This window comes from Cetorhinus maximus, chromosome 2, assembly GCF_964194155.1.
Source record: "Cetorhinus maximus chromosome 2, sCetMax3.hap1.1, whole genome shotgun sequence".
NCBI lineage: Eukaryota > Metazoa > Chordata > Chondrichthyes > Lamniformes > Cetorhinidae > Cetorhinus > Cetorhinus maximus.
Window position 1 is genome coordinate 30705321 of NC_135880.1, and position 14800 is coordinate 30720120.

General features: G+C 42.5%; 1 protein-coding gene and 1 non-coding gene across 3 annotated transcripts in view; both read right to left on the reverse strand.

Annotated features, from left to right (window-relative positions):
• Positions 1–14800, reverse strand: part of LOC144693008 (long-chain-fatty-acid--CoA ligase 1-like) — a 135914-nt gene that overhangs the window by 47570 nt on the left and 73544 nt on the right. For both annotated transcript variants that reach the window (XM_078562268.1, XM_078562276.1), the window contains exons 7-10: positions 8721–8899; positions 6331–6363; positions 1961–2012; positions 1518–1591 (exon numbers count right to left, since the gene is read on the reverse strand). In XM_078562268.1, the coding sequence (XP_078418394.1) occupies positions 1518–1591; positions 1961–2012; positions 6331–6363; positions 8721–8899 (338 nt within the window). The remainder of the gene's footprint in view (positions 1–1517; positions 1592–1960; positions 2013–6330; positions 6364–8720; positions 8900–14800) is intronic.
• LOC144671717 (small nucleolar RNA SNORA53) lies at positions 11382–11634 on the reverse strand. The gene has a single exon (XR_013573993.1). It is a non-coding gene; the product is annotated as a small nucleolar RNA SNORA53 (small nucleolar RNA).

A 14800-nucleotide genomic window follows, 5' to 3' on the forward strand; every position in this document is an offset into this window, starting at 1 on the left:
CATGCCATGTACTAACAACAGTGTTAAAAGAATATATTCTAACTTTCCAATCATTCCCTTGGTGGTGATCTTATAATTATGCCCCATTAGTCACCAATTCACTGACCAGTGAAAAAAAATATTTTTCTAAATCAAAAGCTCTCCAAGTTTGAATCCCTCTCATCAGAATTGTGAAGTGCAGTTGGCAGCAATTTCATTGCAGTTCCTGCAATACTAGCACTGAAGTTTTACAATCAACGCTATTTGCTTTGAAAGAGAGCACTCCATAAAACAAGCAACTCATTAAATATTTAATGCCACAGGAGACCAAGTAGGGTCACATTAAGACTGTAGTGTGGACACACTGCCTTGCAAAAGGTGCTGGCCATCATGTTGAGGCTGATCAAAAAGCTGAACAGATGCTTAAATACCAGACAATCTCCTGTGGTCTGGGATTTGCATCACTATGTCACATAACTGCTAATGTAGCCCGTCCCGTGGTGATTCAGGTAATTGAAGCTACTCATAAAATGTGCTGAGGTTAAATGGAAGTCAGTGTGGCCCTTGGTAATTTCAGGATGAAATACCTAGCTTTCTCCAAGAAAAGGGTACTTTTACATATCCATGGCAAAGATGTTCAAATTTTAATGTAGTATAAAGACAGCTTTAAGGCCTGATCTAAATTCACAGAGAAGCAACGAAAGATACCCTAGAAGGGTTGGTCACAACGCTTTGGTCTGACATCACACATTGAGCAAGACGTTCTCCTTGTGCACACTAAAACATTCTGCCCTCAAATACCAAAAGAATATATAGATAATCTGATAATTCATGTCATTGCTATAAGTGGGACATTGCTATTGATAAAATGGCTGCTGCAGCCACCTATACAGCGAAAGTGGCTGCTCTTAATGCAGTGTGCATGAAACACGTTAGGTGTTTTAAGATGCCTTATAAGACACTTTATAAATGTAATATAAAATAATTTTCACCAAAAAGATTTTGGTATTGGTTACTGCTCATGCTCACTTAGAAACTATCACACCTAGAGAATCAACTTGTTTGACTACTGCACATCATAAAGACCATAAGACCATAAGACATAGGAGCAGAAATTAGGCCATTCAGCCCATCGAGTCTGCTCCGCCATTCAATCATGGCTGATAATTTTTTCAATCCCATTCTTCCGCCTTCTCCCCTTAACCTTTGATCCCCTTACCAATCAAGAACCTATCTATCTCGGTCTTAAATACACTCAATGACCTGGCCTCCACAGCCTTCTGTGGCAATGAATTCCATAGATTCATCACTCTCTGGCTAAAGAAGTTTCTCCTCATCTCTGTTCTGAAAGGTCTTCCCTTTACTCTGAGGCTGTGCCCTCGGGTCCTAGTCTCTCCTACTAATGGAAACATCTTCCCCACGTCCACTCTATCCAGGCCTTTCAGTATTCTGTAAGTTTCAATCAGATCCCCCCTCATCCACAAAAGGACGGATGCCATTTGGAAATACTGGACATGATGATAGCACCTGGTGTTTACCTCTGCGACTTTCACAAAAGCAGAGAAATTAGCCACGATGTTTCTATGCGTCAGCATTGCCCCTTTGGGATTTCCTGAAACAGTAACGGTTATCAATTAACCCATTGTAAATCAGCATCAGTCCACTATCAGAGTCAAATCTGGCAAAATGTGAAAACATGTACAATTTTAAAATGATCTGAAGAGAAAACTCAATAAGTAGATATCACACAAATGAACTATAAGATGTAAGATTTTTTTTGCATTTTTCAGCCTGAAACTAATTTGGATGAAGTATGAAAAATAACTGGATTCATGTAACTGATTCATACTGCTTAACACAGAATATGTTTTGTGATTTTTTATTGCCAGTGGAGAAGGCATTTTGACATCAGAAACCAGGAATATGCATTGGAAAAGAGGTGAAAATGACTTTTAAATCCCAGCCATTAAGCGGTACTTGCCTGTGGTTCCACTAGTGAAACAAATAACAGCCAAGTCACTTGGCTGTGGAGGCTGTAAAGACAGAAAAATAACAGGTTTTATCATAAAAGTGTCCTGAAGAAAACCTTCAATTTCACAGATAACTTTTTTATTCTTTCATGGGATGTGGAGTTGTAGGCATGGCCAGCAACTGTTGCTCACCCCTAAGTGCCCTCGAGAAAGTAGGGCTGAGCCGCGTTCTTGAACTTCTGCAGTCTATCAGGCGCAGGTACACCCATACAAAAAAAGGGCAAAACACCTAAATTTAGAAGAACTTGAAAATTAAGTAACTTGAGCCACTAGGTGTCAGGTTGCCATAACAGTCATATTCTTGTTATTGGATTAGAAAATATCCCCAGGGACATAATATAAGCTGACACTTCAGTGGTGTAATGAAAAAATGTTGCAAAATTGGAGGTGCCACCTTTTGGATGGAATGTTAAACTGAGGCCCCATCTGTCTGCCTTTTCAGTTGGGTCAAAAAGATGAGCTGGTAATTTATTCCAATGCTGTTTGTGGGATCTTGCTGTGTGCAACTTGGCTGCCAAACGAACAGCAGTGATAGTACAAATCCAAAAATGAGCAGTATTACTTCAGTTAAATGGTTTGACAGATCCCCTTTGGATTACTGAATACTGTAGTTCTCATCAGAGGAAAAATATTACCTGAGCTGATTACAGGTATCAGGAGTCTAAGTTATGAAGAATTAGAGATCAGATAGCAAATAGGAAACAAAGAGTAGGCAAAAAATGGGCCATTTTCTGGTTGGCAAGATGTGACTAGTTGAATGCCACAGAGATCAGTGTTGAGACGTCAACTATTTACCATTTATATCAATGACTTGGATGAAGGGACCCGAATGTATGGTTGCTAAATTTGCTGATGATACAGATAGGTAGAAAAGTAAGTTGTAAAGAGGATGTAAGAAAAGGGATATAGACAGGTTAAGTGAGTGGGCAAAAATTTGGCAGATGGTGTATAATGTGGGAAAATTTGAACTTGACAACTTCGGCAGAAAGAATAGAAAAGAAGCATATTATTTAAATAGTGCAAGATTACAGAACTCTGAGGTACAGAGGGATCTGGGTGTCCTGGTGCATGAATCACAAAAGTTAGTATTCAGCTGTGGCAAGTGATTAGGAAGGCAAATATTCCATTTATTGTTGTCATTTATTGCAAAATGAATGGAATATAAAAGTAGGAATGTTTTGCTGCAGTTGTATAAGGCATTGATGAGACTACATCTGGAGTACTGTGTACAGTTCTGGTCTCCTTAGGCAAGAAAGGATGTAAATGCATTTGAAGCAGTTTAGAGAAGGTTCACTCGACAGATACCTGGGATGGGGGTTGTAGTTATCTTATGAGGAAAGGTTGGACAGGTTGGGCCTGTATCCATTGGAGTTTAGAAGAATAAGAGGTGACCTTATTGAAAGATATAGGCCAGAATTTTGAGGTTGGCAGGCGGGCGCAGTTGGCGGGCCCGGGAGTAGCCGGGAAACGGCCCACCACCCGCAATCAGCCCCCGACCACAATTTCACGCTGGCTGCCCAATTAACAGCCAGCCAGCATGAAAGGCGTGCTGAAAAGCTCAGCGCTGCAGAGGCGGGGGCGGGCGGGTGCTGAAGTCAGCTCGGGTGTGGGGGGAGCACTCACAAAAAGCTCACTGAAGGCAAGGAGCTGCCTCAGGGAGCTGAGAAATTCAAATCCAATAAAAATAGATGTTAAAATCCGGAAAAAATGCCCACGCATCAGAAACAGGCACCTGAAAACATACGACATGAAAGTTCCGCGCAAACATTTTTCTTTATTTAATGACGGAAACCTCATCTGTCAGCACTTGGATGAGGTTTCCTGAAAAATGCAAAGGCCACCTGGCCGATTCACCCGCCCACCAATCATAACGTTGGACAGGCAGCGAAAAATCCCAGTTAATTGCACCATTAATGGGCTCGATAGCCCTCTTAATTGTCGGTGGGTGCACTTCCGAGTTTAGCGTGTGCACCCACTGACCGAAATGTCCCGCTAGTGCACAATGCCATCGGGACACTCACCCGACATCGTCGCGCATTATTTTATGCTTGAGCGTGTCGGGCATGCACCCTCATGCCCAGTGAAAAATTCTGGCATAAGGTCCTGAAGGGACTTGGCAGGGCGGATGCTGAAAGAACGTTTCCTCTTGTGGGATAGACTAGAATTCAGGGACACAGTTTAAAAATAAGGGATATCCCATTTAAGGGTTCTCTGGGAGCCTGCTGCCTCTGGAACAATTACTCAGGCTGCTGGATGCAGAATTGGGCTGGGCTGAAGGCCTGCCTCTGTGCTCCAGCACTGTTTCCAAGGTTTTTTCAAAAAGCAATAAAACAAAAACACAGCCCTCCAGACCTCATCCCTCACACTCCCGCACACTCCCCATGCCCCATCCATGCCAGCTTATGCCCCTCTACCCATCCTAAATGGCCCTTTATAGCCCTTATGCTAACTTATGTCCCTCTACCCACACCCCATGGCTCCTCCTACTCCCATGCCAACCTATGCCCCTCTATCCACCCCCATGGCCCTTTATAGCCCCTGTCAATTTATTCCCTTCTACCCACCCCTCATAACCTCCATGCCAACATATACCCCATACCCACCCCCAATGGCTCTTTATAGTTCCTCCACCCCTCTACCCATCCCCCATGGCCCCTCATACACATGCTAACCTATGCCCCTCTATCAATCCCCCATGGCCCCAGACCCTTCATGCCAACCTATGCCCCTCTATCCACATCCCATGGCCCCTCATGCTCATGCCAACCTATGCCCCTCTATCAACCCTCCATGACCCTTTATAGCCCCTATGCCCTTCTACCCACCCCCATGGTCTCTCATGTGCTCCATGCCAACCTATGCCCATCTACCCACACCTTTGTCCTTTATAACCCCTATGCAAACTTACTGCTAACACATGCCAGCCCATGTCCCACCACCCATCACCCTTTGCCCTACCATGCCAACTCACCCAGTACTCACCATGGGCAGACCTCAGGACCCATGCTGAGATAAAATAAAGTTCTAAGTGTCTATTGCAGATTTTTTTTTAAAAATCATAAAAACCCATACACTGCATTTACATTTCTTCAACTACATCCTTATAAAAACATTTAATCCCTTATAAAAAAAAACCACAGGATCTCATAGTCCCACTTCAAAGAGTCTATAACCACTTGGAGCTGTCAATCAAACTGCAAAATGGAAGGCACCCTAGTGTGATAATGAAAGGTTGCAAAATTAGTCATGCAGCACAAATCCAGTAATAGTAGCCCTCAGGCTTATGTCAACAGACAGAGTGACAGAATGAAACTCTGCAGACAATTTTTTCCCCCAAAAAAGTTAAAGGGCAGGAGTTTTAAATAACTTGATAGTTTGACAGTAGCCTTTGACAGTCCATTTTGATACTTTTGACAGTTGCTTCTGCATTTCAACAGTCCTAATGAGCTTGACTGTTCCAATGAGCTTTACAGTTCATGGATTTATGCACTTTTTATGCATATTCATGCTGAATTTTAACAATCCCAAGGTGCACCAGACCTCCCCCTCAAAGGGCACCTGACCTCCCCCCCAGGATGTCCTGGCACCATATTCAAAGGGGCACACTACCTCTCCAAAAGAGTACCCCACTTCTCCAAAGGACTCCGCAAAGTTTAGATCTGCTCCTTGAAAATCAGACATGACTGGAGTCACCTGTTGTTTTATATGGGCATCTGCCTCCATGAACCACGCATACACAAAGCCTGATCCAGGCCCATTCCCACCCCAGCAAAAATATTTGGTGCCGTGTTCAGGGGCTGGACTTCTGGATTTTGGCCTCTTCCGCCATTTTTGTAATTACAGAGAGGTTCTCCATCGTTACAAAGATCCAGGCCCTACTCTATCCACTGTTAGCACACAGGCTGCTGCCATTGCTTCCCAGTGTGAACACCTTGCACCTTCTCCCCAGTAAACAATCTGGGCCCCTTTAATCCCTTAACAATCAAGCCACCCAGGCTTGCTTTCAGGACAGGTCACATACATTTTACCCTAAATTTAAAGACACAGTCACAAAACATACTAGTCTTATAAACCTCATAATTGTAACACCATCCTCTTGTCAAGGGCAATTAGAGATGGGCAATAAAATAAATAAATTGCCTTGACGGCAACGTCCACATCCCATAAATAAATAAAAAGAAACAAATTTAAAATCACGCTCCTGAAAATGCTTGAGTATTTAGGAATCTGGATGGATGTCTTTTAAAAACCACAGAATGCGTTTAGGTCATTAGCAGCTCTTAGATTAATCCTGAATACTGGATTACCAAAGTTTACTTACTCTTGGGTCCAGTTTCTGATCCCTTCCTGCATTCTAGGAGAAATATAGAAATTAAAAATAAATTTGCAACTTACGTATCCATTTTAGTTCTGTTATACAAATCAAGCAAATTCAATAGATCAGGTTTATAGTACATATTTTTGTTTTATAAACAGCATACTTGGGCCTCTAGGTGCTGATCCAATACATTAACCTAACCCAAGCTGTTAGTTTCATTATTTCAATTCTATCCAATAGATAATTTGCTTTTTGTACATTTATCAGAACTCAGAATTTTTTTTAAAAGATCACACATTCCGCAATATTTTTCCTCCCTGCAAATGTTAAAGGTTTTTCTTTTATGTCAACAGTGATAACCACCTACCCTTACTGAGTAATCAGAGAAGTAACATTAGCAGGAATTATGAGGAACATTCTACATGCTGCCCCTTCAGCAGCATCATCCAAAAAAACACAGCATCTGTTTCCATATGTACATCCAGTACTGGATGAGCAGAAATTTCCTCCAACTAAATAGTGGGAAGACTGAAGCCGTGGCCATCAATCCCACGGCAAACACTGCTCCTAGCCACCGACTCCATCCCTCTCCCTGGTCATTGGCTGAGGCGGAACCAGACTGTTCGCAATGTTGGTATCATATTTGACCCCGGGACAACACTCTGACTACGTGTCCGCACCATGACTAAGACCGTCTAATTCCATCTCCCTTTCATCACTCAACTCCACCCTGCATATGCTTATCTGCTGCTGAAACCCTCAATCACGCTTCTGTTGCCTCTAGGTTTGATTATTCTAATGCACTACTTGCTGATCTCCCACGTTCCACCCCCTGTAAACTTGAGGTCCTCCAAAACTCTGCGGCCTGTGTTTTAACTTGCACCAAGTCCCGTTCATCCATCACCCCTGTTCTCACTGAGCTGCGCTCACTCCCAGTTAAGCAATACCTAGATTTTTAAATTCTCATCCTTGTTTTCAAATCTATTCATGGAGTTACCCTTCCTGATCGCTATAAACTTCTCCAGCCCTACATCCCTCTGAGATATCTGCTCTCCGCCAATTCTAGACTTAGAAGCATCCTCAATTTTAACTGCCCCACCATTGTCGTCTGTGCTTTCAGCTGTCTAGGCCCCAAGTTCTGGAATTACCCCCTAAACCTTTCTTCCTTTAAGACGCTCCTGAAAATCTCCTTGACCAAGCTTTTAGTCGTCCACCCTAATGTCTCTATATGTGGCTTGTAAATAATACGAGTAGCAGGAGGATAAGGGGGGGAAAAAAAGGCGACCTACATGTGGAGGCAAAATCTGCAGGGCTATGGGGAAAGAGCCACTGAGCAGGGCCAGCTAAATTGCTCTTGCAGAGAGCTGGCACAGGCTCAATGGATTGAATGGCCTCCTTCTATGCTTAACCATTCTGTGATTCTATAATGCTCCTGTGAACCGCCTTGGCTGTTTTACCATGTTAAAGGTGCTATATAAATACGAATTGTTGTAATCCATCATTTGAAATACTGAGATCTCATGATTGCAAGTGGTTATGTGAAAGCAAAGGGCAGGATGGCTGTAACACAGAAATCCTGGGCTGAATTTCGCCGTCGGCAAGCAGGGGTGGGGCCCGCTCGCCGACGTGTAAAATGACGCGGGATGACATTGGGTGGAACTCCCGACGTCATCCCGCCCCAGTTAAATTTTCAGGAAGGTGAGGGCACAGCGAAATCAGCTGCGGGCCCACCGACCTGTCAATGGCCAATTGAGGCCATTGACAGGATCATTAAAACAATTAAAGGACCTGCCCGTCCAACCTTAAGGTTGGCGAGCAGGCCAGGAGCCCCAGTGGGGAATAGAAAAAACATGAAAAACACCAGCGGGATGAGGTTTCATGTAGGGATTTTAAAAGTTTAATAAAGTTTTAGTGTAAATTATGAACATGTCCCATCTCATGTGACATTGTCACATGAGGGGAACATGTTAAGGATTTTTTTTTTCTATTTTTAATGTTTTTAGAACAGTCAGCGATCTCCCTGAGGCAGCACTTAGCCTCAGGGAGATGTGCGCTCTTTCGTGCACATGCGCGATAGAGCGCACTCTCGCTTTTGGGGAATCCCCCCCGCCCGCACAGGAAGCGCATAGCGCTTCCCGCCAGGCGTCACGCTGGGCAGGCCTTAATTGGCCCACCCACATAAAATGGCGGCGGGGCCCGCTTCTCCGGCGGGGATCGGCTCCCTGTCTGCTAGAGATTGGGTCGGGCCCGCCCGTCCAACAGGCAGAAAATTCTGCCGCCTAAATAGAGATGGTATTATGCTTAATCTCTACACTGCTATAAACTAGAATGATGCATGCCTCATACAAAGTCAGTCAGCAAGTGTGAGCACTGGATTGTTCTTAGCACCTCACCTCTATTGCCTTCAAAGAAATAAGTTCAACTCCAGCATTCATTCCTCGATTCTTTAGCTCAGCTCCAAAAGGGTCCATGATAATAATGGTCTTAATGTCTGGAGTTTGCCCATTTTCCACACCCTGTAATACAGCTGTTGCTTTGACCGCTGTGTCACAGAATACGACCGCAACATCCGCTAAGAACAAGGAGGCATCTGGTTAATTTCTTATTTAACCACGAGGTTAGTCAAAATTGAAAAAAAACCTGTACTTTTTTTAAAATTAGATTATGCTCCTGCATCATTCATATTGAATGATTCTTTGTGAAATTAAGGAATTCTTCTGATCTGCTCTCCTGTCGCTACCTGTGATGTGTACTGCTTGGACACCATGAAGCAGTCTTACTGAAGCTATAACAAAGTCTTTATGGACAGTACTGATCTATGTACATATTTACAGTAGAGGGGAAAGGTATGGTGAGGACCCCATGCTAGGTCCTTACATGTTGCGACTCATTTCCAGACTGACCATAGCTCTAGGTCATGTGCCTTCTTGCATCACTGTGTGGGTGGTATTGTACTCAGTCCCATTTTATCCCTTTTGGTACCAGATCCTTCTAATACAGCTTCAGGCACAGAAATATATTTGTCGGCCCTGTGTACTGACAGATGCTCCATATGAAATTTAATTTTAATAAGTTGCAATAGGATAGTTCCTATAATGGTGTTCAGAATATTCCAACCAACTTCATTTAATGGCTGACTGAAAGCATCATTTTGTCTCAACAGCATTTTTAGAAACTGTTATGAAAAACTTGGATGTCAAAAAAAAATCACTGTTACTGTGAGTCAGGCCTAAGTCCAATGCTGAAATAAGCTAATGTTTTCAAGGTATTAAAGAGGAACCAGTGGGGTAGATGGAGAGAGACTATTTCCACTCTTTGGGAGACTAGGATTGGGGGCCTAATCTAAAAATTAGGGCCAGACTTTTCGGGAATAAAGTTAGGAAGCACTTTTCCAAACAAAGCTGGTTTGTAACTCTCATCTGCAAACAGCAATTGATGTTAGATCAATTCTTAATTTTAAATCTGTGTTTGATAAATTTATATTAACCAAAGGTATGGAGGGTTATTGAGCAAATACGGGTAGTTGAAATTAAGCTGCAGATCAGCCATGATCTCAATGACTGGTGGAATAGGTTTCCGGGGGCTCAAAAGTCTACTCCTGTTCCTATGTTCCGAAGTGGTGAACACTGCACCTGACAGTGGCACACGGTCTTATAGAAAGTGAGTCTGGGGAATTAATAATGGAAAATAAGGAGATGGCAGATGAATTGAACAAATATTTTGTATCCTCTATAGAGAAGACCGATGCAAGTAACATCCTGGAAATAGCTGTAAATCAGGAAATGGAAGGGAGGGAGGAACTCAGGAAAATTACAATCATCAGGGAAGGGGTATTGAGCAGATTGTTGGAGCTGTAGGCTGACAAATCCATGGGTCCTGATGGACTTCATCCTAGGACCTTGAAAGAAGTGGCTAGTGAGATAGTTGATGCATTGGTTTTAATTTTCCAAAATTCCCTAGGTTCAAGGAAGGTTTCATTAGATTGGAAAATAGCAAATGTAGCTCCTTTATTCAAAAAGGGAGGGAGACAGAAAGCAGGAAACTACAGGCCAGTTAGCTTAACATCTGTCACAGGGGAAATGTTAGAAGCGATTATTAAAGATATTATAGCAGCAACTTAGAAAAATTCAAGGCAATCAGACAAAATCAGCATGGTTTTGTGAAAGGGAAATCATGTTTTGCCAATTCATTGGAGTTCTTTGACGAATTCACATGCGCTACGGATAAAGGGGAACCGGTGGATGTACTGTACTTAGAGTCCAGAATGCATTTGATAAGGTGTCACATCAGAGAATATTGCAGAAAATAAAAGCTCATGGTGTAGGGGGTAAAATATTGGCATAGATAGAAAATTGGCTAGCTAACCGGAAACAGTAGACATAAACGAGTCTTTTTCTGGTTGGCAAAATGTAATGAGTGGTGTGCCACAGGGATCAGTGTTGGGACCTCAACTTTTTACATTTTATATAAACGACTTGGATGAAGGGACCAAAAGTATGGTTGTTAAATTTGCTATGACACAAAGATAGGTAGGGAAATAAGTTGTGAAGAGGACACAAAGGGACATAGTTAGGTTAAGTGAATAGGCAAAGATCTAGAAAATGGGGTATAATGTGGGCAAATGTGAAATTGTCCATTTTGGAAGAAAGAATAAAAAAGCATATTATTTAAATAGTGAGAGATTGCAGAACTCTGAGATGCAGAGGGATCTGGGTGTTATAGTTTATGAATCACTAAAGGCTAGTATGCAGGTGTAGCAAGTAATTAGGAAAGCTAATAGAATGTTATTGTTTATTGTGAGGGGAATTGAATATAAAAGGTGGTTTTGCTTCAATTGTACAGGGCACTGGTGAGACCACACCTGGAGTACTGTGTATTGGTCTCCTTATTTAAGGAAGGATGTAAATGCGATAGCAGTTCAGAGAAGGTTTACTAGACTAATACCAGGGATGGGTGGGTTGTCTAATGAGGAAAGGTTGGACAGGTTAGGCTTGTATCCACTGGAGTTTAGAAGAGTAAGATTGCAATATTTAAACCAGATGGATTCTGACAAAAGTTTCCACACAGCAGCAAAGTCCTGATGGCAGAAACAGCCTGGAGTAACAACTTATTCACATCAGAACTGAGGGGCTACCGTGCTGGTATATTACTTTAACATGCCAATGACTCAAGCACCTATGACTGCTCAACACTAAAGTTGATGAATGTTACCTGCCAGCCCACTGGAGAGCCCAACACTAGGGTGCAAAGAGATCTACCAGCAACACAGAACAGATACATCCCAAAGGTGGATCTAAGGAGCGTGTGTATTTTTACGATCCTTTAAGAGCCTGAGGAGTCTTGACTGGGTGAATGTGGAAAGGATGTTTCCTCTTGTGGGAGACTCTAGAACTAGGGGTCACTGTTTCAAACTAAGGGGTCGCCCATTTAAGGCAGGGATGAGGAGAAATTTTCTCCGAGGGTAGTGAGTCTTTGGGAATCTCTGCCTTAAAAGGCGGTGGAAGAAAAGTCTTTGAATATTTTTAAGGCAGAGGTAGATAGATGCTTGATAAACAAGAGGGTGAAAGGTTATAGACTCATAGACGTTTACAGCACAGAAGGAGGCCATTCAGCTCATCACATTTGCGCCAGTCAACAAAGATCTGACTACACTAATCCCATTTTCCAGCGCTTGGCCCATAGCCCTGGAGGCTATGACAATTGAAGTGAATATCTAAGTACTTCTCAAATGTCATGAGAGTTTCAGACTCAACCACCCTTTCAGGCAGTGAGTCCCAGACTCCCAGCACACTCTGGGTGAAAAGATTTCTCCTCAACTCCCTCTTAGCCTTCTACCTCTTACCTTAAATCTATGCCCCCTGGTTATTAACCCCTTTACTAATGGAAAAAGTGCCCTCCTATCCACCCTATCAATGTCCCTCATAATCTTATACACCTCTAACAGGTGCCCTCTCAAGCTTCGCTGCTCCAAGGAAAACAACCCCAGCCTATCCAATCTTTCCTCATAGCTCAGACCCTCGAGCCCAGGCAACATCCTGGTAAATCTCCTCTGCACCCTCTCCAGTGCAATCACATCCTTCCTATAATGTGGTGACCAGAACTGCAAGCAGTGCTCCAGTTGTGGCCTAACCAGCGTTTTATACAGTTCCAGCATAACTTCCCAGTTCTTGTATTCTATGCCTTGGCTAATAATGGCAAGTATCCCATATACCTTCTTAACCACCTTTTCTATCTGCCCTGCTACCTTCAGGGATCTGTGGATATGCACACCAAGGTCCCTCTAATCTTCAGTACTTTCCAGGGTCCAACCATTCATAGTGTAATCCCTTGCCTTGATAGCCCTCCCCAAGTTCATTACCTCACACTTTTCTGGGCTGAATTCCATTTGCCATTGCTCTGCCCATCTGACCAGTCCACTGATATCCTCCTGCAGTTTATGGCTATCCTCCTCACTATTTACCACTCTACCAAATTTGTGTTATCCGCGAACTTCTTGATCATATCCCCTACATTTAAGTCCAAATCATTTATGTACACCACAAACAGCAAGGACCCCAGCACCAAGCCCTGAGGAACCCCACTGGAAACAGACTTCCAGTTACAGGAACATCCCTCTACCATCACCCTCTGCTTCCTACGTCTCAGACAATTTTGGATCCAACATGCCACTTTGCCTTGGATCCCATGGGTTCTTACTTTCTTGACTAGTCTGCCAGGAGGGACCTTACCAAAAGCCTTGCTAAAGACCATGTAGACCACATCAAATGCATCACCCTCATCAAAAATCATGGTTACCTCCTCGACAAATTTGACCAAATTTGTCAAACACAACCTTCCCTTAACAAATCCATGCGGACTATCCCTGATTAATCCATGTCTCACAAGTGCAAATATATTCTGTCCCTCAGTATTCTTTCTAGTAACTTCCTTTATTATAACCAATCCATTTGAGATGGCTTCATCATTTCCCACCCAGATGGAAATGACAAGTTGCCAGAGTCATTTCTGTATCTGGCACAGGGACAAAGTTTCAATTGGAAAGTAGCTTTTTTTTTTAAATAAAGAAAGCTATTTAATCCTTTGTGTTAATAAAAACAGAAAACGCTGGCAAAACTCTGCAGGTCTGGCAGCAGCTGTGGGGAGAATTTGAAAGAATCAAGAACTGGAAATGTAAAGGGAAATAAATAGCATGAGGAAGTGCAACATATTAATTTAGCTTATTTGTGAAAAAAACCTACCTTTGTTTAAGATATAGGAAATGGCTTCAGTTCCCAATTTGTCAAACAATGACACCACAACCACGGGGTAGGTATAACAGGCCTGTTCAATGCATGTTCAGCCTCTAAGCGTCAGCCTTGATTTTTGTGCTAAAGTCCTGGAGTGGAATTTGAACCCGGAACCTTAAGACTTAAGATGTGTGTGTTACAACTGACACACTAAAGTTCATTGTTGCCACCTTGCTCAATGCGACATCCATAACTAGGCAATAGCTATCACTGATCTGGAATTATCAGTGGTTGACTTTACTCCTTTTGTCCTGGCCAATATTTGTTCCTCAATAAAGATCACAAAAAACAGATAATCTGGTCATTATCACATTGCTGTTGGGAATTTGCTGAGCGCATATCGGCTGCCTTGTTTCTGACATTACAACAGTGACTACACTTCAAAAAAAACTTCTTCATTGGCTTTAGAGCACAATGAGACGTCCAGTGGTTGTGAAAAGCACTATATAAATTCAAGTCTTTCTCTTACATAAACTTATTTATTGTCCTCACTCACATATAGAGAAGTCTTTAAAATCATGATGGAGTTTGATAGAAAATTGGAGGAAAACTTCTTTACCCAGAATGTGGAACTTTCTAACGCAAGTGGTAGTTGAGGTGAATATTTAAGCTGAACCTGATTAAGAACATGAAGGGGAAAGGAATAGATGGTTATGCTGATAGTGCTCGGTGAAGAAGAGAGGGAGGAGGCTTGTCTGGAACATAAACACTAGCATTGAGCTGTTAGTCTGAATGCCCTGATTCTATGCTGTATATTTTAAATCTAAATGTAATCATTAATCTGCAAGGAAAAAATTGAACAGTTAGGAAAATAAGATACATAAAAAGGCACACATCTGAGGAAGGAGTTCCCAAATTCTTACCGTAGTATAGTTTCTATCTTTAAGGTCTATTTTTAGATTACTAACTTGCCACTCACGGCAGTGGGAGAAAGCAACTTGCTCCTAGGTGTCTACTGTTGTCCCTGTGCCAGATACAGAAACAACTCTAGCAACTTGTCATTTCCATCTGGGTGGGAAATGAAGAAGCCATCTCAAATGGATTGGTCATAATAAAGAACCACAAAGAAAACTCGGCTTATTGGCTTTCCTGGAGGCCCTCCAATCCACTGTGAGCTTTCCAAAAAGAAAACTATAACTGTACATATATGTGTCCTGCTGGTTGTGAACACAATTACAGCAGTTAAT